This window comes from Solenopsis invicta, chromosome 8 (genome assembly GCF_016802725.1).
Source record: "Solenopsis invicta isolate M01_SB chromosome 8, UNIL_Sinv_3.0, whole genome shotgun sequence".
NCBI lineage: Eukaryota > Metazoa > Arthropoda > Insecta > Hymenoptera > Formicidae > Solenopsis > Solenopsis invicta.
This window is the reverse complement of record NC_052671.1, coordinates 25,535,227-25,557,964: the sequence shown is the minus strand read 5'-3', so window position 1 is coordinate 25,557,964 and position 22,738 is coordinate 25,535,227. Positions and strand designations below refer to the sequence as shown.

Here is a 22,738-nt window from a genome sequence, read left to right as displayed (position 1 = left end):
ACTTCTCTAACGGTGATTCGACGATTGGCCAATACCATTTTCTCCACTTCATTAATTTTTTCGTCTGTTGTTGAAGTGCTCGGGCGTCCGGCACGCTCTTCGTCGTTCACATCTTCTCGGCCTTCTGAGAACATTTTGTACCACCGATAAACGTTGCTTCGGTCCAAGGTAGCTTCTCCGTATGCCACAGTCAACATTCGGAATGCATCCGCGCACTTAATTTCGTTTTTCACACAAAATTTGATACAGGTTCTTTGATCCATTTTTTTGAATAGGTAAAAATCGAAGACGATCCAAAACACGTGCAAGCAAAGCAGCTGTCAACAATTAAGTGAACATTCAAAATGGCCGAGCTTGTCGGCATAAGTGAGAGACATGAGTACCAACATAACGCCACAAAAAGATCGAAATTCGAATATACGTAACCCGCGAAAATTCAAAATTCGCGATACTTTTTGAACACACCTCGTATATGACGTACATGAAACACTTCGTTTTTTTCATGTTTCATATAGGTTGTTCATATTTCGTTCTTGTACAACGTTGCCGGAACGCAAAAACGTGTCGTGACATGTTCAAGCGATAACGAGGATGCAATTATTGAAAAGAGGGGGAAGCCTCCACTCTCCATCTATACAACATTAATAACTGCAAACATCACCATTTAACGATCAGTATTGCATCAGTCGCTCGTTTGAACAGTTTTTGGCATCGCTCTTGAATTACATACAATGGCAAGCGAAGTATCCGGTCGTTTTCCTTGTCGAGAAAATTTTGAGAAAGGAAGGAAATAAAGTCTACGTTAAATGGCTGGGATTCGATGGATCGCATAATTCGTGGATAAATAAAAGAGCCGTTATTTGATTTATATACATATATATATTTTGTAATACACGCATATATTTGTAATAAACATTGTAATGCAAAATCGACTTAAATTAGTAATAAGGATAAGTATCGCATTAACTGTCAAATAGTATTACAAAATGTTATAAAAATATAAATAAAATATTAAAAGTATAAAAAGTATTAACCTAATTACAATATATGTATTACGATGGTATACGCCAATGTCCCCAAGGCAATGTTTCAGTAGAATCAGGCAAGATGTAACGCTTGTCATCGAACGGGCTGAGAGCAATCTTTCTCTCTTTGATTGTGTGTACATCGTGGAGCTTCGAACGTATACACGCTTGCTGACGAGTCATTTCTATCCCGTCGTGCAAGCAACGCGTATAATCTTCAAACGTTATAGTTCGTTCTACAACGCTATTCTTTACACCTTTCGCCTTTTTTGTATCTTTTTTCCCTTCTACTTTCACCGCATACATTTTTGCTCTTAGCCCTACAAATTCGGTCATAATCTTGCCGCAATTCTCGTCTTTCATTAGCCCTGGAACCTTTTTATTCGCGAGAAGCATATTATATACGTTGTCCGCGGGATAATCACTCGTGTCGTATCTCGCGATATCACGTTTCATATCCATGTATACATTGTCACACTCAATGACATAGATGAGGCTGTCTGTGTCTGTATAGAGTATCTTACATTTATCTTTGTACAATGGCAGCATATAATCGTAGTGAAATTCGTAAAGGCAGATTTTCGAAATGTCGAGAATACACATACCGACATATATTGGTTTGTTAAATTTTACCGATAGTTTACGCATTTCTATGGCAACCAGATTTTCTGCGAAAACGCTGCGACTATGAAAATTCGAAGCAGCAATCATGGCCTCTACCCCGTAACGACCTTTCCATTGCGTTACTAATTTTATATTAACGTGATTACGTACATTTTCCATGGTTTTACCGAAAACTGCATTATTCATTAATTTGTATAAATTTTTCTCGAAATCATTTTTCGCGTTCGTTCGAAACTCTGTATTTAATTCTATATAATCGCGGAGCCAGGTGGATTGAGCGAATTGAAGTACGCGATGTATCTTTACGATTCGAAGCCCGTGACGCATGCACTGTTGAAGATTGCGGTAGTGGATGACGTAACGCTTTTTATCATGCACTGTCGCTAGTAATTTCTTCTGCCTTGACCCTGGAGGCTTATCGCTCGAAGGACAAAACGGTAAGTCACTGTGTCGATCGTGCAGCTGATTTTCATATGCAAGGTCGACTTCCAGTATATATCCGGTGTCCGAGTCAAATGCGATCGCGTTTACATCGAAATTGTCAACGTTTTCGACCCATTTAAATTCACCGTATGGCAACGGTTGACACATTGCCCACCCATACAGATTATTCACATCATTATACATCAAATAGGTCGACGGTTTTGACGGATCGTACGATTTCATGTACTTATTATTAGCCTTCGCATATCTGCCCGAACACTGGCTTAAACCGCCACGAATCCCACGTTCCACGTAAAGTAGCATTTCTATGTCCGTAAGCAACTCGAATCTTATACCTGTTTTCTTCAACATTGCATCCCACGTGTAGCCTGGCAATGTATAGTAATGCGCAGGGTCCAAACCGTAACTCTGCATGCTTTTGTCGCGAAAGTTTTCGAATATGTCGGCTAATAATAAGACATCTGTTTTCAAATATAAATCGCTGTATTCGCCCAGCGTTTCAATTGCGAACCGTTGCCATACGTTCTCGGCATGAGCGTAATCATGCTCTGATACCGTCTGTCCGCTCAGTGAACTGTAGAACGATTCGCGCGGAGGTAAACGCGCTTTTAAAAGCTTTTCGGCATCATCAACGTACTCGTACGGAAAAACGCCTTTGCGCGTGAGGAGTTTGAAATCCTCGTTTGACAACGTGGAAAATTCGAAACGAGTAATGTTTAATTGTTCAATACCTAGAAACGACGCCAATTTTTCGAGACTCGCACTTAGGAATTTATATGAGTCGATGAATCGAAATCGCATACAATTCCGTACTTCGCCCGATTTTGTTCCTACACCGGTAGCTGCGACATGTTTAGTGAACGAAATATATTTTTCTTTATTAATCGGTAGTATGTTGATCTTGCCTTCGAACGCGGTAGAAATTTCTTTTATTATAAAATGCGCATCGTAACCGCTCAAATTGTGAAAAACGACTGGAATAACATACGTATTCTTATAATTTAAATTACATTTATTATGGGCAGGACCGCGATACTTGCCGGTCAAATGACAGTGATCACGCACCCGCCGATTATCAAGCCACTCGTTACGGGTAAGGCCCGTATCTGATATAAACGGTTTTTCACATATATGACAGTTCAACGCATTTAAAAATGCCTCTTTCTGCTGTATAGTTAATTGTTCTATTGGAACATTGGCGGATATTCGGGCTTTCATATCGTGCGCAAGATTTTCTAACTCTTTCGCGAACCACGCGACGCAGTCCTTATCGCGGCAAAAACGATACATCGATAACGCGTCATCGTACGAGCATTTAACATAGTAAGCTATGCTGTATACCTCGTGGTATTGATACGCGAAACTCGACGTGTTCTCTGTTTCGTTCTTCTTCATCTTCTTCAATACGCACTCCAAATCAGCGTAAATTACAAATGGTACGCGCTCCTTGTTGTTGTATGAGTCGAATTCTAGCCATTTCTGGTCCTCTCTCGGTAGTATGATGGCGCAGTCATTTACTTTCTTGCACTCCGTTTCGTGCGATTGCAATTTTTTTTTAGAGTGGAAGTAATGCAGGCAACTGTAATAAACAAATATATTTGTACAAAACAATAATTTTAAGTGGTGAAATTTTTTATATTATTACACTTACCGATCGCAAATGAATTTCTTGTGTTCCTTTTTGTTTATCTGTGAGCTGACAAGGCGCGACAGGTTCTTAATCCACGCAAAGTGGCCGTGGCTGACATCGTGTTTATCTTCCACGTAGAAGAGATTGATGTGTTTCTCCTTCTTATCTTCGGTTAGGCGTACCGGTACAACGTATTCTATCTTTTCTTTTCTGTCCAATTCGGTAGTGTACACATTCACCGACACGTCGTTTAATCGTTCAAATTTTCCAATGTCTGTCACTTTCATTGGAAATTGTATATCGTTAAACTTCAAAACAGTCGAATAATGCGGGTAAGATGACACTCGGTTTGCATTTCTTTCAGCGGGGTACAGGGCAGCCACCACCGACCACGCGAAACAAGCATTGTCTTGTGATTGCACATTAATTATTGCACGCCTGTCACTTATCGACAGCGGCAATTCGAAGTAACATCCCGCGTGCATGGGATTAAGCTTGTTTATATTCACCATTAAGTTTTGGATTTGGTGTAAAGCCCAGCCGCTATCGCGTTCTTGAAACTCGTCGAGCATCGCTAATATCACTTCGATTTCACGCTGCTCGTACCATTCGCGCAAATTTGATGCTCTGTATAGTTCATAATTCTTCGTCGCGAGACTTTTATTATCGCGGTCATCACGAATGTTTACAAATTTACCGTTGAATACGGTATTCACCTTCACATTTCCATGTTTCGCGATAGCGTCTCGCACTTGCTCGATCACCAAATCACTAGCGTCTTCCAGGAAATGCCGCGGTTCAATATAATCGGCGTTTATGACAGCACCCGTAAGAATACGTGATTCAAAGGCGGCCTCAATCTCACGCCAGATGAGCGATTTTTTACCACTGGTGCTAGCGTGCGCACCACCTCCAACGTGCACAAAACGTCTTTCTAATTGCGCTTTTGCACCCGCGAGTCGCGCGATTCTCGCCACTATGGATTGTCTGGAGCCAACGGTGAGTCGAGGACGTTTGGCACTGCTACAACATTCTTCGAGATGTGCGAGGCACTCTTCGCATCGTTCCACCCATGCACGATACTCCTCTTGAGTAGCGATCTGCGAGCATCGCTCGAGCAGTTCGCGTTCAATGTTCTCCATTTTGTTCACAGTTATTAGTACGTTGTCTCGGAGCACTCGCAAATTTTTTATTTACATGAATTACAGTATGTGCAGAACGCCATATTGTTCTTGATGTAAACTTCCAAAAAGCAAGTTATTATTTCCGGCCACTGATCAACTGGATCCAGCGAAATTTCTTTGACCGCTGACGATAGATTCGATACGCTTCAAAGACATCTACTGATGTCCGAGCGCTAGATACATATCTATTATACGTTGTCTTTTGTCTGACAAAAAATTGCATCATCTAGCGGGGGCATGAAAGGTGTATCCCCACCACTCAAAGATCCCGTAGAATATTCTAGATCATTCGTATACATTTGCATCAGTGTGTGATATTCTACATTAGAAATCTCGATCGAGCAGAGGGAGACTTGCGCGCATATTTGCAGCGGCGCGTGCGAACCTGTCCATACGTGTTCAAGGCTAATGATACATCGTACGATTCGTCTTCGATGTAATTCGATACCTTTGCGATTAGTCGCTGTCAAAATACACGGCAAGGCCATGCCTGAGAGCTGCATCAGCAAATATAATTCTAATAAAGAATATTCTATATCTCTCGAACGTTTTTTATTTTTCTCTGTCCGCTGATTTCGCGCGCTGGCGCGGGCGGCAGCAGTCGCGGGCGGCGGGCGCGGGCGATGGCGGCGGCGGGCGGAAGCGGCGGGCGGCGGCGGCGGGCCCCGCGAAAATTGCACGCGGGCGGCAGCGCCGCGGAGAACCGCCGCGAAATACGCCGCGAAATACGCCGCGGAAAAACCGCCGCGGAAAATACGCGCCGCGGTATTTTAAAAATACACGCCGGTTCAAAGCCATGGGATTCCTCTCTCTCCCCAACATCATGCTCGGCGGTTACATACTGCTCGGGTAACCCCCACCTGTCAATCAATCCCACCTTTAGATCAGTGAGTGACACCACCCACTGCATCTTGAGGATCACCACCCACTCCCTGTATCACTCCCCACTCCCGGGTAGGACCGCGGGCTGACTCCCACGCGCGGGTCAGTTCAGCGGGCTGACCCCCACCTCCCAAGTTAGGTCTCACGGGTCACCACCCACCTCCCATGTCAGACCTCGCGGATCATCACCCACTCCGCGGTACGTACCGCAGGTACCCACCGCGTCTACATTCCCCCCATCGCCCCTCATCCTCCCTCATTGCTCCATGGCTTTGAACCGGCCTAGCCTTACTACTTGCGCCTCGCATCCGACTTCCGTTCTCATGCTCGACCTATCTGTCGCGACTTCCTTGATCGCCCAAAATTTATCTAACTGATTTTCCAATTTTGTCATACCGCATATTTCTAATCTTGATTGTATATGCACGGTCGTTCCTCCAGCACCCAATCTAGTCGTGTTTTCTGCACATACAAGTCACGTCCTGCTCGCGACAGATTAATTTGCCCTATGGAAAATAGCGATAATGTGACTCCGGACTCAATTAATAACTCGACGAGGCGCGATATATGAAAATCAGAGTCTGCCAGTCTGATGTTTGCGGGTATGTCAATTGAATTTCGAGAGAAAGTATCGGATGGTATTAAATCCGCGATGGCCGGAATAGTTAGACACGTGAGCTCTCTGTAAAAACTATCATGCGTTGATTGTATCGCGATGCGCACTACATCCTTCGAAACGGTATTCATTGCATTAATCGCGTCAATCGGCGACGAATGTACTTTCACGGGTAGGTTCAAACGTCGCACAACGCGCTCTGTTATGAAGTTAACCGTCGCGCACGTATCCAGTAAGGCACGGCATTTAATAGGCTCACGTTCACCGCCGTGGATGTACACCATCGCGCTCGTCATTAATTGCGGTGCCATCGCGTGCAATATCGACGCAAGGCTTATCACCTTTTTTGCGATAGGATCGGCTAGTCACGCGGACTGGTCGGTATCGGTCTTAGATTCGGATTTGCTCGCGTATCCCTCGAGATGAAGAAGCGTGTTGTGACGTTTTTGGCAGATAGAGCAGCCTGAGAATTTGCAAGGACGATCACGATGAGAACGCATGCAATTATAACAAAGCTTTGCATTTTTTATGGTCTCAATGCGCTTAGGTGTCGGTAATTGCTTAAACTTTTTGCATAAGAATAGCGGATGTCGCTTTGCTTTGCACACAATGCAGCTTTTTTCTTTGTGTCCGATATTTGACACAAAAGCCTTGTTTTCCGTTTCCTTTTTGCGGGAAGCTCGCCCTTGCTCTTCTCCGTTTCTTTTGCCCTTTCACGCATCGACACGCACACCGCAGTTTTGTATAAGAAATCGTACATCTGTTCGAGCCCTGGGCATTTGCCCATTTCGAGAGTCGCTTCCCACTTTTCTAATGTCGTTTTCGGTAATTTACTTCTTAAGACGTGGACAACTACTTCGGGCGTGATGGAGATTTCTAGCGCGCTTAATGCCGCGACGTGTTGCTGCGCGTCGTCCGCGAGCTTTGATAATCCGCTCGTAGTTTCTTTGTCTAATGCGGGCAAGTTTAAGATTGAGGAAATATGACGATCTACCAAAATGCGTTTTATCTCGTAGGAACGCTCAAGCAAATTCCACACCTTGGAATAATTAATCTTATCCACCGCGAAGATATTTATTTTATTCGCGGCGTCACCGGTCAACGCCGATTTCAGGCAATGTAATTTATCGACGTCCGACAAATCCGCTTGCGAACCGATCATGTTTTGAAACGCATTTTTAAAGGATAGGCAGCCTTCGAATCGACTGTCAAACGTCGGCAGAGAGGCTTCAGGCAATTTGATGTGTCTCTTTTTTATCATGTTTACATCGTCATTCGACCGTGCCTCGTCATGCGACACGCTGGAGCCCGCGCTTGAAGTGCTCGCAGCACTTAAAATGTCCTCGATTTTACTCGCGAGAGCATAGAAGCGTTCTTGAAGATTTTCGAATTCTTCTACATGCGCGTCGCTTGAATCTAACATCGCGAGTTCTTCATTATATCCCTCGTATGCATGGTACAATTCGGTTAAACGCGCGCTCCGCAATCTTAACGCGGTGCCGCCAATCTTGCCTCTGTCGACGAGATTACTCAAATTAGTGATCTAAGATTTCAAGTACGTTCTTTTATGGACGAGGAGTTTAACTCGGTCTGTCATCGTTATGGTATGGGAATAGATTTGAAACCGAACGACTTACTTTGACTCGGCTCTGCGTGTGATCGTCATCTGTCGTGTCACTGATCCCTTTCTTGTCGAAGCGTGTCAGGCTATCGCCACCGGCCGGTCCTTGGGTATAGCACCGACGATCCTTTTCTAGTCGAAGCGTGCCAGGCTGCCGCTACCGGCTCTTCCTCGTGCGAAGTCCCGACCTCACAGGAGGCACCAATAAATGTTTAGTGGGAAAAACTTAATCTTCATCACTGCGTTTTCGTTTGTTTATTCACTTTAATAATTGTCACTTACAGTATATATTTTTTGCATTACGCTATCGCGTTACACTATTGCGTTACAACGGTCGTGTGGGCCGAGTATTCTCGCCGAATGAGAGGCGACGACGCCGTGCAACAATTGCCCTTTAGTTATCGGTTCAGGAGCATATTTTGCCCTGAGTTTGTATCAGAGATACGACTTCGCGGATATCGAATAGGCAAATTTGCGTATGCTTGTGTTGCGGCTCGCGGAGGCGCGGCAGGAAGAGCGAATACTTGAACGTCGTTACCGCGATGAAGTCGGAAAAAGATGCCGGAGAGCCTTCCGGACCCTTATTTATTAATTTAAGAATTGCCACGTTCTCACCCTGCTTGGTTCTGATTTCCGAAATCTTTGCCCCGATTGGGCGATTCGGATTTTCGGTTTCCAAGCGCAGCGAATAAAGACAATCGGCTGACAAACGATTGCCGACGGTCCCAGGACTAGCGACGCCGATATTGTCTTAGGGCAGTTGTTTACAACCATTTTGCAATTGTAATATCGGCGCCGCAGCGTCCGAATGATGTTTATCGTTGGGTAATAACCGCGTGCAACCCGGAAATGCTCGAGACCGTCCAAGCTTTGCTTTTTCGTTGTTTTTGTATCTCTTTTTTGATGCTTTATTATGTCGCGCCGTCCGACCGTTGCCTATTTATTATGATGCACGTATTGCATCCGCATGTGTGTGCGCGATATGAATTTCGCGTCGTTACACTAGTGTTTCAGCTGTTTGGAGGCGTTTTATAGTTTAGTACCGAGAGCCAATCTCATTTCCGTTTCTTTGTTACGATGCTTTTGTCACTACCAAAACATCTTTTCATGTAACTATTAAACTCTTTCTTAAATAAGTATCTAGTACTTTGTTCTATTTAACTCCGAGTGCGATTATTTCACCAAACCCGGTAATCCGACGAGCTCATCCGTAACCGTGTCCTAGTTCTCCCGACACCGCCCGAAAAGCACCAGCGTTACATACGAGGTGTGATCAAAAAGTAAGGTGACTTTTCATTTTTATAAAAAAATATTCATTTATTCATCCAAAATTATGTTATCCCCTTCAAAATAATTCCCCTCTAATACAATGCATTTGTGCCAGCGCTTTTTCCAGTCGTCAAAACATTTCTGAAATGCACTTTTGGGTATTGCCTTGAGCTCCTCCAGTGATGCAGCCTTAATCTCCTCAATCGTAGCAAATCTTCGTCCTTTCATAGGCCTTTTCAATTTTGGGAAGAGGAAAATGTTTCGTCACCAGTTATAACCCTTTTGAGCAGATCAGGATCATCATTGACGTCGTTCAACATGTCTTGGGCGATGTTCATGCGACGCTGCTTCTGATCAAAATTAAGCAGTTTTGGAACGAATTCCGCTGACACACGTGTCATACCCAAAACATCCGTTAAAATTGATTGGCATGAGCCAAACGATATGTTAAGATCATCAGCTATTTCTCTAATCGTGATTCGACGATTTTTCAATACAATTTCTTTCACTTTCTGAACATTTTCGTCGGTTTTTGACGTGCTGGGGCGTCCAGAGCGAGGTTCATCGTTAACATTTTCTCAGACCTCTTGGAATAACTTATACCATTTATAAACATTTTTTTGCTCGAAGTTGACTCACCGTACGCCACTGTCAACATTTCAAGAGTTTTTGAACACTTAATACCATTTTTTACACAAAAATTAATACAAACTATCTGCTCCATTATTTTCAACAGCAAAAAATCGCCGAGCACGCAAACACGAGTCTAACCTTTATGCCTCTCACATAAAAACAACACATGCTATATAGTCAAATCTGTGAACATATGATCGTGACGAGTGTACCAACACAAAAAAAAAAATTTTGAAATTACAGTGTACAGAGCGCGCGAAATTCAAAAAGTCACCTTACCTTTTGATCACACCTCGTATTACTCGCAATACTAAACTGTATTTTGTATGTTTGAAACAAGAATTCACAAATGTAACTAGAATGTGAACATGTGAACAGTGCTTTATCTGGATATGAGTTTTAATTTTGATACGTGAGTAATACGAATATTATGTTTAAAAATATATCCACACACATCGTTAACGCAGAATCAATTAATTTCGGAATTTTATTGACATAAATATGGGATCTAGTTTCTCCTATGTAATGACAGAAATCAGAACTAGACCCAATAAATGCCGTCACGTCGATAAAAATTCCGAAATTCATTAATTCTGCGTTAACGATATATGTGGATATATAGTTTTAAATTTTTTAAACATAATTTTTGTATTACTCACATGCCTGTCGAGATTGAAACATATCCAGATAGTACGATGTATAATACGTTTACTTTTTCATTACATGCGTAAATCATTGTTTTCAAGGGTGTAATTTTGGCAATCTTATTCTATATTCAATTAAATAAAACATATCCGGCATATCGTTTTCTACGAATACACTTTAATTGACCACACACTTACATTTAAATTCTTTAATGAAAATAGTCTTTTCATACAGAGTGTATAAAAGTTCGATATGTGCGAGAAAACCGAATCTATTTGTCTTAATTTCTTTTTTGCTATATTGTGTTATTTTATATTCGTAGCCTTCTATTCATGACACATTTATGTACCCTGATAAAATAATTGAAAATTGACTTTTTTCTGGTATCATAAACAGCAATTAGTACAATATGAAAACAGTATTAAATCAAAAAAATATTTTTACGTGTTAAAAATAGTGAATTAAAATATTGCAGACAGTAGAAGTACAGAATCCGCGTAAAGTTGGAGCAGATATTACAAATTATTCCAATTTTTTCATTTGTATATACTTTTAGAGTATTTAGTCTAACAAAAGTAGTAAAAGATTAAATTTTATTTCAATGTCATCATTTCAAAAATTATACATTGCAGAAATAAATCGAGTGATTGATAGCATTTATTATTAGGCAAAAATTTTTTTTGTTACTTTCGCTATAATTTATTACTTATATGAAACTGACATGGAAATTATATTTCTTATTTATTTCTTATTAGTTGAATTGCATTACACACATCAGGAGAAATGTGGACCTATCTTGTCCTTTTAGCCGTCATTTTGGCTATATTACACGCATTATATCAAAAAAATTACTTCAGAATCATCAAATTTATTTTCACTCTCGATGGGCCAAAAACGGTGCCCATTCTTGGCAACGCAGACATCGTTATTAAAGGAAATCGTGAGTTATACAATAATTGCAATTGTTATAAATATTGATAATTAATTATCATGTCCATGGCAAAAATAGTATGTTTATTAAATATTTATTGAAGTGTTTACGAGATAGAAATTTAAAAATAGAATTGTTTATAAGATGTTCGATAGACAACTATTTTATAAACATTCAAAAAGTGGAGTCTCTAATCCGTAATAATATATTATATGTATGTGTGCGTGCGTGCGTGCGTGCGTGCGTGCGTGCGTGCGTGCGTGCGTGCGTGCGTGCGTGCGTGCGTGCGTGCGTGCGTGCGTGCGTGCGTGCGTGCGTGCGTGCGTGCGTGCGTGCGTGCGTGCGTGCGTGCGTGCGTGCGTGCGTGCGTGCGTGCGTGCGTGCGTGCCGTGCGTGCGTGCGTGCGTGCGTGCGTGCGTGCGTGTGCGTGCGTGCGTGCGTGCGTGCGTGTGTTTACCCATCAGTAAATCTTGTTTGGCAGATATTTCTGTTCCTTCTGTTAACTAATAACATTAATCAATAATTTACTCCAGTGCCTTCTACAATTTCAATTAATGCTCCCATTTCCCTCTCAACAAATTCAATAATGATGGATCGATAAATCCCACGCGTAAAATCGTATTGAATGTTTCCTACGATTCTATAATTGTTGTCTGAGGATTCTCCTTTCCCTTCATTTTTCCTTCCTTTAAACCCGTCACAGTGGCCTTCAACGTATGTAGTAATAAGAAGAAAAAAAATGAGAAAAAATATATATTCATAAACCTACTGGTAGAGTAGGGACAAGAGAGAAGGAGAGAGAGAAAGAAGTATAAAAAAAATGGAGATATTTGTCTGCGAGCTGCCACGTTAATTGGCAGATTGATATTAGCAATTAAAAATTTTCTTTGAATTGGGCAACAGTAATTACGCCCTCCTTTTTCGCTGTTAAACTCTCGCGTCAGGAAACTCAACAAGGAGACATCCTCGGCCTCCTGTTAAATTTCGTTGAAACAGAAAACAACAAAAGACACATCTCCTACTCCGCACTTGACAATCTCATAAACAATTTCATGTTTAAATTTCCACCTCATAAATATATCAATAAAATTTCAAAACTCTAATTAAACACTTAAACGAACATCTTATAAACATATTATTTTTGAAAGAGATTATGAACATTCTATCGGTCTGTAAATAAAATGGTTTCCATCTTATTGAAAGTAATAAATTATTTGTAACGTAATGTAACATATATAAAAAAACTTTGATTTCCTAGTATTGGAAAGAATAGCAGACGAGCATCAGAATTATGGTCGCATCATTCGCATTTGGCTGACGTTTGTGCCACACGTTGTGCTTATCGAGCCGGAGGATATCAAAATACTATTGCAAAACGAGAAACACATAGCAAAGGCATCTTTTTACAAGCTAGTCGACGATTTTCTGGGCAAGGGTCTCATTACTCAAGATGTCGATAAATGGACGGTACATCGGAAAATCTTACAATTGGCCTTCAAGCCCCGTATGTTACAAAAATTTATTGAAACGTTTGGCGAGTGCGCTGATCGCCTAGTCGACAAGTTGCTCGAAAAAGATGGGGAAGATATAAACATCACTACATTTGTTAACAACTCGGTCTACGATATAGTGAAAGGTACGTGATAAACGTAAAAATGAAGATAAATACATCACGTAATGAAAGTGTAAAACGTACTATATTAATAGTACGTCGCGCCATAACGTTTGCTCGTAGAATCATCTAACACAATAATATTTCAGAAACGATTTTGGGCATCCCGGCAAGCCAAACATACAATGACGAAGAGGATAAATTTAGAAAGTAAGTTTTCTGTGATAATGTGTTTTTTTTTAGAAAACTGCTCAACAAACACAAAGTTACATGTAATACAAATGTTAGTTGTAATTTTTCATTCAACAATGTAATTGTTATATAACGAGTTATATAACAGTACATTGTTGAGTGGAAAATTACAACCGACATTTATATAACATGTAACTTGGTGTTTACTGGGTATTACTACAGTAAATACTTACAAGTGTCTTAAAAACAGGAACCAGTTTATGATAACGTATAGATATGCGCGTCCATGGTTGTTAATCAATTGGATTTACCGATTGACAGCAGCTAGCAGATCAGAGAAACAACACCATAATGAATTAATAGACTTTTGTTCTAAAAAAATGGAGGAAATGCACAGATCTTCACAAAAAAACAATTTCTTCAATGACCCAAGAACTGGAAAAACATCTTTGCTTGAGTTCATGATTGACTACATGATCAACATGAACGACCCGCCAATCACTAAACAAGAAGCTATCGAAGAATGTTGCACCTTTATGTTGGCCGGCCAGGAATCAGTAGCTACAGCCACTGCAATTACTCTTTTTTATTTGGCAAGAAATCTGAAATGGCAAAAAAAATGTATCGAGGAATTAAATGAGATCTTTGGTGAAGACAGAAGATTACCAACTATAGAAGATCTGACCAAGATGAAAAATTTAAAAATGTTCATTAAGGAGTCTTTAAGATTATATCCTACCGTACCTTTGTTTGCGAGGACACTCGGGGAGGATATGACAGTAGGTAAGATTTAAAGAAGAAAATTTTGCACAATAAATACTTTATTTTATTTGCATTTTTTTAAATTTTTAATTATTATCATTTTGTTATTTAATATCTTTATATTATACAGGAGAACATGTAATACCGGCCGGTTGCAATGTAATTATAATGCCATATTGTACGCATCGATTACCTCATCATTTTCCTGATCCTCACGATTTCAAACCAGAGCGATTTAGCCTTGAAAACTCCAAAGAAAGGCATCCATTTGCCTACATACCATTCAGCGCTGGACGTCGCAACTGTATTGGTGAGAAAAACAAATATTCAATAGAATATAAAATACATGTGAGAAATGTATTGTTCCTTTTTTGTATCTTTTTTAGGATACAAATTTGCCATGCTCCAAATGCAATCGACCATCAGCGCTATTCTAAGGAAGAGTCAATTAGAACCGGTTCTTGGCAAGGAAAACTTTTTAGCTAAATATCGCGTAACGATTAGAGCACATGGCGGACTTTGGATCAGAATAAAAGCGAATGATAAATACAAACCAAAGCAATCCTACACATCAGGGACAGACTTTTGATTTTTCTGAGTGTGGAGTACCTCATTAAAGCGAAGGGGGGGGGAGGTGGGAATGTAGTTAGTTTCAATAATATCGCTTTTGTTATAGGGTGTCAGATGAAGTTCTCCCATGAGTCACGTGGGTTGATAGAGCAAATTAAATTGAGCAAAAAAGTTCTGGAGTATTTTTCAATATTCGCAATAATTACCGAGATAAAAATTACTGAAGTCGGCGAAAGAGCGCGTACTTTCCCTACCCACCGCACGCAGGGACCACTCGTCGATACGCGTTTATTCGCCAATTTTATTAATTTTTATCTCGGGAAACTATTGCGAATATTGAAAAATGGTACAGGACCGTTCTGTTCAGTTTGCTTTATCAACCCCTGAGACCACAGGCGAACCCCTGAGACCATAGGCAGCGAGTACCATTGTCGGATGACTTTGTTTAACCTAAATCAAAACTTTCTAAACCTTTGTAGAATACTTTTAAGCGTCAAATGTTCAAACGTTAAACGTAACAAAGAAAAGATGTCACTCCTGTTAATCTCTGCCGACTGCAAGTCGCGACAGTCACGATAAAAGTTCTAAGAAGCACGCCTCTGGCGATCGGACGTCCGTGAGAAACTATGGCTCGCCGTTTGGCTTCACACGCATTATATTACTCGACAATGTGTATTAGAATTAAGAAATAACTTCTAGCCTTTTTTTTGTTGATTTAAAAGTTCTTAGATCGCATTTTCTTTTGTGCATGTGTTACTTCTTAATTAGATATAAGAGCGTTGGGGAAAATCTACACCTACATTTTATAATTAACTTCACAACCCTTTGTTCGTACTGACAATTATTCAATTCTTTTAAATCTTGTTCTCTAGAAATCCGTTACCATTTTGTATCCAGCTCGTTATACGCCCGACCCTGTCAGTCGCGACTCCTAAATCATATATCTGTTCATTTCTCTTTCAACTCCCCCTGCGTGCGTTAATTACTATTGTAAGACATATTGCTATTTGCGCTAATTCTAAATTGCGTTAATTTTAAGTTGCGTAAATTTTAACCTGCGATTAATTAATAAGTTGCGTTAAGGAACGAAGGAAGACTTTCCGAGCGTTAGAGTGCGATAAGCCGTGCGCAGAACGCCGGTCAGCTGCGCCACGGCACGTCTTACATCGCGCGCACGGCGGAGTGATACAGCGCCCTTATGCCCAAGAGCGGCATACGTACCTTTCTTCTATTCGGATTCATTCATTTTTTGTCCGTAATTCATTAAATCCGGTCGTCATCATCCGACAACATTTTAATACGCGTGTTAACTTTTCTTTTCAATCGAGTTATTCAATTCTTATACAATAAGTTTCAAATTTAGAAACACGTATCTCTTTCTTTATTTTTGTTATAAGCTCCTCGCGATATTCAGCCGGATCAAGCATCGATTTCATTGTTAATTTCAATATCGAGAATAAAATATTAATCTCAGTGAACCACCGAGAAAAATCTGGCCCAATCACCGACGACGCCGACCAGCGGAGGCCGACCTATCCTCCAGGCTACAAGGCTTCTTTCCTTCTGTCTATCCAACGACCATAACAATAATAGTGTAGCGTAAACAGTTCGACACAATGTTGTCTCGTTAAAATTCGTAACATTGGTCTTGCATAGGCGAATCCGTTTCCTATGCACGTGTTTATATGTCGCCAAGCAACGACGCGTTCGGCTCATTGGCCCGTCGCGAATGGGCGCGAGCCGTGTATTACTGCGCGCGGAATAGAAAGAGAAGGCGAGACAAGACGGGCAGATTCGTGTAAGCCGTGGCCGAGCTCACAAGGAAAGCGAGCGAGTTTTTCTGTGCGACCTTTGTACCGGTGAAGAGTGATTAAAATACATACGTACAAATTGAGGTGATTACGCATTTACCTCCCCCACATCGCTCCCGATCGCAATCTTTCCGGTAGCACGTGTGGTAGGCGGACGAAACGCGCTCACGCGTTATCGAACGCCACAAATAGCTAGACGTGACAATATACGAAATATATTTTTTGTATACATTCTTTTCTACATTTCATTTTTTCATATATATTTTTTTACAAATATAAATCTTCTTCTTTTATTTTTATCTTAATATCACGCAAAACTAGCTCTTATACTATTGTTACGTCCAGCGACGTAACGATTCTTTTCTTTTGACGACGAATACACTATACGACGGAGGCCGAGCAACGATGACCCACTTAATCTCACTTCGATTTCCGGGAATACAGTGAGACGTAAAATACGCCACTGAGGCGAGTGAGAAATGTCACAAAAATCAAAATATCATAAATTATATGTCGCAAATTAAAGCACCATAAATTATAAAGAAGTGTCAAATAATAACGTCATCGGAAATCGTCATATTAGCTGGACGAATAAACTCGTTGACACAAAAAGTAATTTATGAGAGCCCTTCGAGGTAACACGTTGCTCGACCCTGGAAACGTATAAAACTCCATCGGTAAACATTAAAATCAGGAAGCCGAAAGGCACAAGTATACATCACTTTCGGCTTCCGGAAACTCAGCGCCCATAGAACATTAAATCAAAATCTGTCACAATTCTTAGTAATTAGATGACGGGTCACGCACGTTCTCATAACAATAATTACCGGGAAAGAAGTGACGAGACCAGTTGAATGGACGGCGTAACTCGATGCCGGACACGTGTCCCGTAGGCAAAGGATTAGGCCGCGCGTAGGCGTTTAGACAACAAAATTGGTGCACACGGCCCTCTTAGAACAAAGGAAGCAATAGTATAAAACAGAGAATTTTCCAGCGGAGCGATCATTACCATCCCAATCCTACTCGTCGCATAGTCCCTGGCATCTTGAATGCTCGAGTCTGTGCGGTCGAACCTCATTAAAACTTAGTCATTTGTGGCAACAAGTTCTCCCAGTGTAAAGTGCCGAACTCAAAAACTTGGTAAAATTTCACAACTAATTCTCTCGCGAGTGAGAACATCATCTTACACCTGGAACCGTGCTCGCCGTCCACCACCGTAGACGACTGTCGCGGATCCACTCACAATCAGTTACTGTCAGCAGATCTTTTACGGGTCCGACCTAGAAATTTCCGGACCACTACACGAGTTCCACTACAGAGTTGGCTCAAGGATTTTCCGAACAGTGAGTCTCTGAACATTCACTTCCCCTTTTTTTTATTATTTTCTTTTCCTTTTTTTATTACTTAAAACTTAATTATTCTCAAGTGAGAAATTCGCGTTCCCGTCCAGAGCCACTCGCTGGGGTTCGATACTTCTTTGACACCACTTACGGGGGGGGAGGACTTCGAGGACTTCTTTCGAACTACTAAGCGAAACCCTCAGGAACCCGAACAAGCCCCGCAATATTTTCAACCCCCTTCACCCACTCTCTCAATATCCTCGACACTCACATACAAAATTTCCCCTGATTCACCTCTTTCCTCGTTACCCACTCCCTCATACTCCCCAATCTCGAGTAGTCCCGCTTCTCCAGCAAGTTCCACCGCTAGCGTGGAATTCCTATACGAAGTGATTTGTCTATGCTCTCCTCCTCCCTTCCCTACTCCCAGTATAGAAATACTAGAAGAAATCCCTTACGAACCTCCCCCTCCTCGACATTACTTCACTCTCGATCCTCACCAGATGTTGGAGTCACTAGTCACATCATATCCTGTCACTAGTCACATCAGCTCCATCCCCTCTTCCCGAAGGCATGTATGCCCTCGGTCCTCACGAATTTGTTTTCGAAGAGCTTCGTTCTGTTCTTCCAAAGCTCCCACTTGAAGCTACGATTCCAGTCTCCCTCCCCTCTACCTATCCAAATTTTCACCTTGTTCCCAAGAACGCGTTTTTAAATCTGTTCCCCCTGAACTCCGCTATTATCAATGAAATACTAGAAAAATAAAGTTTTTCAATAATAAAGTTTTCCATAATAGTATGGTTGACGGTTCAACCATACTATTATCAAACGTCTAACGTCTACGAATTACTTATGTATAATATTACAGGGAAAGATAAAAAAATAAACCATAAATACGTTTATACATTTTTTTATTTTAAAGCCTCTTTTTGACATTGTAACCAATAATTGTATAATTTAAATACATTCTGCATAGCACAATTCTTAATATGTTTTGCACATCGTATAGTATTCGTAGTATCCAAATTATTTAAAGATTCAATGTCTTCGTAATCAGCATCCACGGTCTCGATGATAACATTATTTCTTACATTGACATCAAGTATATTCTTCAACCATTCTCGTTTTTCATGCCCTTTAATGTATACGATAGCTTCATCATCGTTTTTATCATATACGAGGTGTGTTCAAAAAGTAACGGGAATTTTTAAATTTCGCGGGTTTGGAGAGTCCGACAGTCAAATTTTTTTTGTTTATGTTGGTATACATGCCCCTGAAGTATGCTGAAATGTTGAGCTGTATTCATTGTTTACTTTGTCTGTGGCAGCCGCTAAGGTTACACGTGTTTTTATGAGCTCGGCGATTTTCGTTTCTGAAAAAAAATGGATCAAAGAATTTGTATCAAATTTTGCGTAAAAAATAACATAAAGTGTAACAAAGTGTGTGAAATGTTAACAAAGGCCTATGGTGAGTCTGCTATGAGTAAAACAAGAGTTTACGAGTGGTATAATCGTTTCCAAGATGGCCGTGAAGACGTTGAAGATGACGAACGCCAAGAACGCCCCAGCATATCAAGAATCGATGAAAACGTCGAAAAAGTGAAAGAAATGGTTATGAACAATCAATAAGGAGTACTGCCTACAAGTTCAACGCCGTTTACGTGAAGCGATCCGAAAAAAACGCCCGAATTTATGGAAAAACAATTCATGGCTTTTGCACCACAATAATGCACCTGCTCACACTTCATTGCTTGTTCGTGAATTTTTGGCCAAAAACAATACTGTAATGATGCCCCAGCCTCCATATTCGCCAGACATGGCTCCGTGTGACTTTTTCTTATTTCCAAAAGTAAAGAGAACCTTAAAGGGCCGTCGTTTTACAAGCATAGATGACATTAAAAACGCATCGCTGAAAGAGCTAAAGGCTATCCCAAAGATCGAGTTTGAGAAGTGTTTCGGGGATTGGAAGAAGCGCTGGCATAAGTGCATAATATCTAATGGTGACTATTTTGAAGGCGACAACATTAATGTAGACGAATAAATAAATATTTTTTTCAAAAAACGATAATTTCCGGTATTTTTTGACACACCTCGTACAGCTGTTGAAATCAGGTGCTTCGCTTTCGGATACTGAATATTTCCATCTTCCCATTGTAATCCATGGTGATAAGCAGCCAACCAAGAAACGCAAGATCTTTCGGATTTTGTCAATGCATTCCATGGCACGGAGTTCGTAAAAATGTAATGCGTGAGAACGCATTTCCTTGTTTCAATACCGCTACTTCCTTTACAATAAATTTTTTTCCAATGGTGAATCCTTGCAGATCCACAAATGTTGGCACAACCATGACAAGTAATTTTTTGAGACTGTACCATATCACAAAATATCTCGGTATTTTATTAAAGATATTTGCTAACGCTGCATTTTATATGATTTTGCGCACAACATTAGACAATGGACAGTATTCAATTACACGATCATGTAAGATAAGGCAATAAGCGGTAGTGATCGCTGGCACATTTTCTTTGCAATCAAATTCAATGTGCACGTCCACAGTAGCACTTTTGATGAACTCGTTTTGCCGCGAGCAATCAATCACTGTAAAAGGTCCTCTTTGCAGAAATGTGTCCACGTTAAGCAGCGTATCGTAGCAATCACGTCCATAATAAGATTTACGACAACGTTGGTACATGTCAAACAGAATGGAGTATCTAGATTTACGAAAGTCTAGATTCAAGTCATCGTATGGATAAAATTCAGAGTTGAGATAAAGTTTCACATTGATCAAATTACAATCGTCAAAAATAATAGCATCTTGAGACATGATATTCTTGCGACCGGTCTGTAGTGCAAAGATAACGAATCAAGGCTTTTCTAATTGTGTTGCAGTTTTAACAGCCCACGAATGTTTGGTTGTGCTCTGCAACAAGGGGTACTCATACAGATCCCAGGAACGAAAACTCATACTTAGATATCGTCCGCTTTCCAAAGCTCGTAGTATGGACAATTTATTGACTTCATTTAACGTAACATGTGGCATTCGCCACTGTACTTTGAACAATTCAATTTCGGGTTCCGTCGTTCTATTCGTTCCCACAATAGAATTGTTATCATTGCGCGCTCGTATCAAAATTAATTCATGGCGCGCGTTAACAACCATGCGTTTGTAATCCTCACAAAAGCCCAGCAGTAAATTTAGCGGCACGCAAAAATTGAAATAATTTTCCCACAGAGTGGACGACATGTCCCATCCGGCATTCTGCATTATCATTCCTTTGTCAAACGTAAGAGATACATAGTTCTTTAGAGTACTAGTGATTCCAACGTTTCTGTTGCGATCAATTTCCACACCGTTGATTTCATATCGAATTTCATCAAACATGAACGCTACACAATTATTTCCAAGTTTTATTTCTGATGCATCATCGTGATCATCATCATTTTTTTTTCTTCACTAATCTTCCTTCGACATAGAGAAAACTTTCGCACGGCAATGTGTATAAATCCTGTTGTTGTATAGGTATCCTTATTTCATCACTATGTCCAAACGTAGTGTTAGCGTATGGATTATACGAGTGAGTTTCAATCTTGACAATGCTATCGTCAAAGATCGGGTCATCTCCAATGTTTAAAATATCAGACATCTCAGAAATTTTGTACAGTGAATCCCAGTGATCTCAAATATGCAACGTTTGATGGAGTAAGTTTCTTTTTACCAAGCAATTGGATATTCTTGATTGCTGTCTTTTTGATTGTTGTGATCTTCTTGTTGCAAATTGTGTCTCGCTCTTGCTCATTGAGCACGAGCATCTCACATTATCGTCTTCGTACGTGCAATCTAACAGTAATCTCCTCTCCGAGGAAATCAATTAATCGACCGTTTTGATCCACAATGCGAATAGTCAAGTCAGTAATGCTCCGTACGACGATCGGAAGGTAAATGATCTGTGCAGGCGTTTCCGAGATTTTATACCCGGGAGGAACACTCGGTGAAAATTCATATATCGTATGCACGCACTTGTCGTTGCTATAAGCACCAGCGGTCAGGTTACATTCTATGCGAATAATGTTTACATTGATTATATTTATAGGTAAGTCTGATTCGTTGTCGAGGTTCAAGCATACGTTTTGAGGAAAATCCCAAAAGCGATCCAATGTTGTCGGATTTGCTAAAATTTATTCGATAAGAGCACTTGATCTTGCTCTTCATAGTAGTATTGTTGGCGCGAATCATAATCTCGTTATTCTCGTCTTCATCGATCTCTTTATGAAGCAACTTCTTCCTAGTAACATCGTTTGAGACATGAGATATAGCATGTCTCAGATACTTGTCAATGTCACGCAGTTCGTACGATCCTTCGGGAATGATAATTTCCTTGTCGTCTTTGTCATAGTAAAATTTGTTACTTGAGGAATTTATATTAGGTATCGTATTGTAGGTTTCAAAGTCTGTCAGACCGAGCTCGTAATCACCATCGCTTAAATCTACAGCTGGAAAGTAGCTTACCGCGAGGACGTTACTTTTGCCGGTTAACGTAAACGTCAGTGACATGTTGTATACTGAGTTAAATAGCAAAATGTTGATCTTTGATTGTCAACCGATTGTAGAAAACGTAGGCATAGTTGACCACAGTTGCTTTGATTGTAACGTTGATAACGCGCGTGATTGTACTCGATACGTGTCACATCACTGTTAAAGTATCGCACCAATTCTTGTGGTGGTCGAAGATTACCAAAACTGTCGAAATATATAGCACGATTCCCCCTCTGCGTACGCCACCCAATGAGTACCCGGTCCTTCGACGCTGTCCAAATTCATGATACGCTCTCGTTTCGGCGTGCTCCCCCCAGTGGTAATGAAGTACGCATAAAAATTCCTCGGAAATGTGGAATGTGCATACGTTTTGCTAGTTGAAGTAATTCAAGGTTTGTAGTAACACCTTTTGG

The 22,738-nt window shown here is 40.7% G+C and overlaps 1 protein-coding gene across 1 annotated transcript in view; it reads left to right on the top strand.

Annotated features, from left to right (window-relative positions):
- The window catches only part of LOC113003876 (probable cytochrome P450 4aa1), a 34,722-nt gene extending 18,192 nt beyond the window's left edge, over positions 1-16,530 (top strand). Inside the window, exons 2-7 of the mRNA XM_039452681.1 lie at positions 11,329-11,513; positions 12,763-13,140; positions 13,266-13,326; positions 13,559-14,091; positions 14,201-14,380; positions 14,457-16,530. Coding sequence (XP_039308615.1) covers positions 11,357-11,513; positions 12,763-13,140; positions 13,266-13,326; positions 13,559-14,091; positions 14,201-14,380; positions 14,457-14,659 — 1,512 coding nt within the window. The 5' untranslated portion in view covers positions 11,329-11,356 and the 3' untranslated portion in view covers positions 14,660-16,530. The remainder of the gene's footprint in view (positions 1-11,328; positions 11,514-12,762; positions 13,141-13,265; positions 13,327-13,558; positions 14,092-14,200; positions 14,381-14,456) is intronic.
- The last annotated feature ends 6,208 nt before the right edge of the window (positions 16,531-22,738 follow it).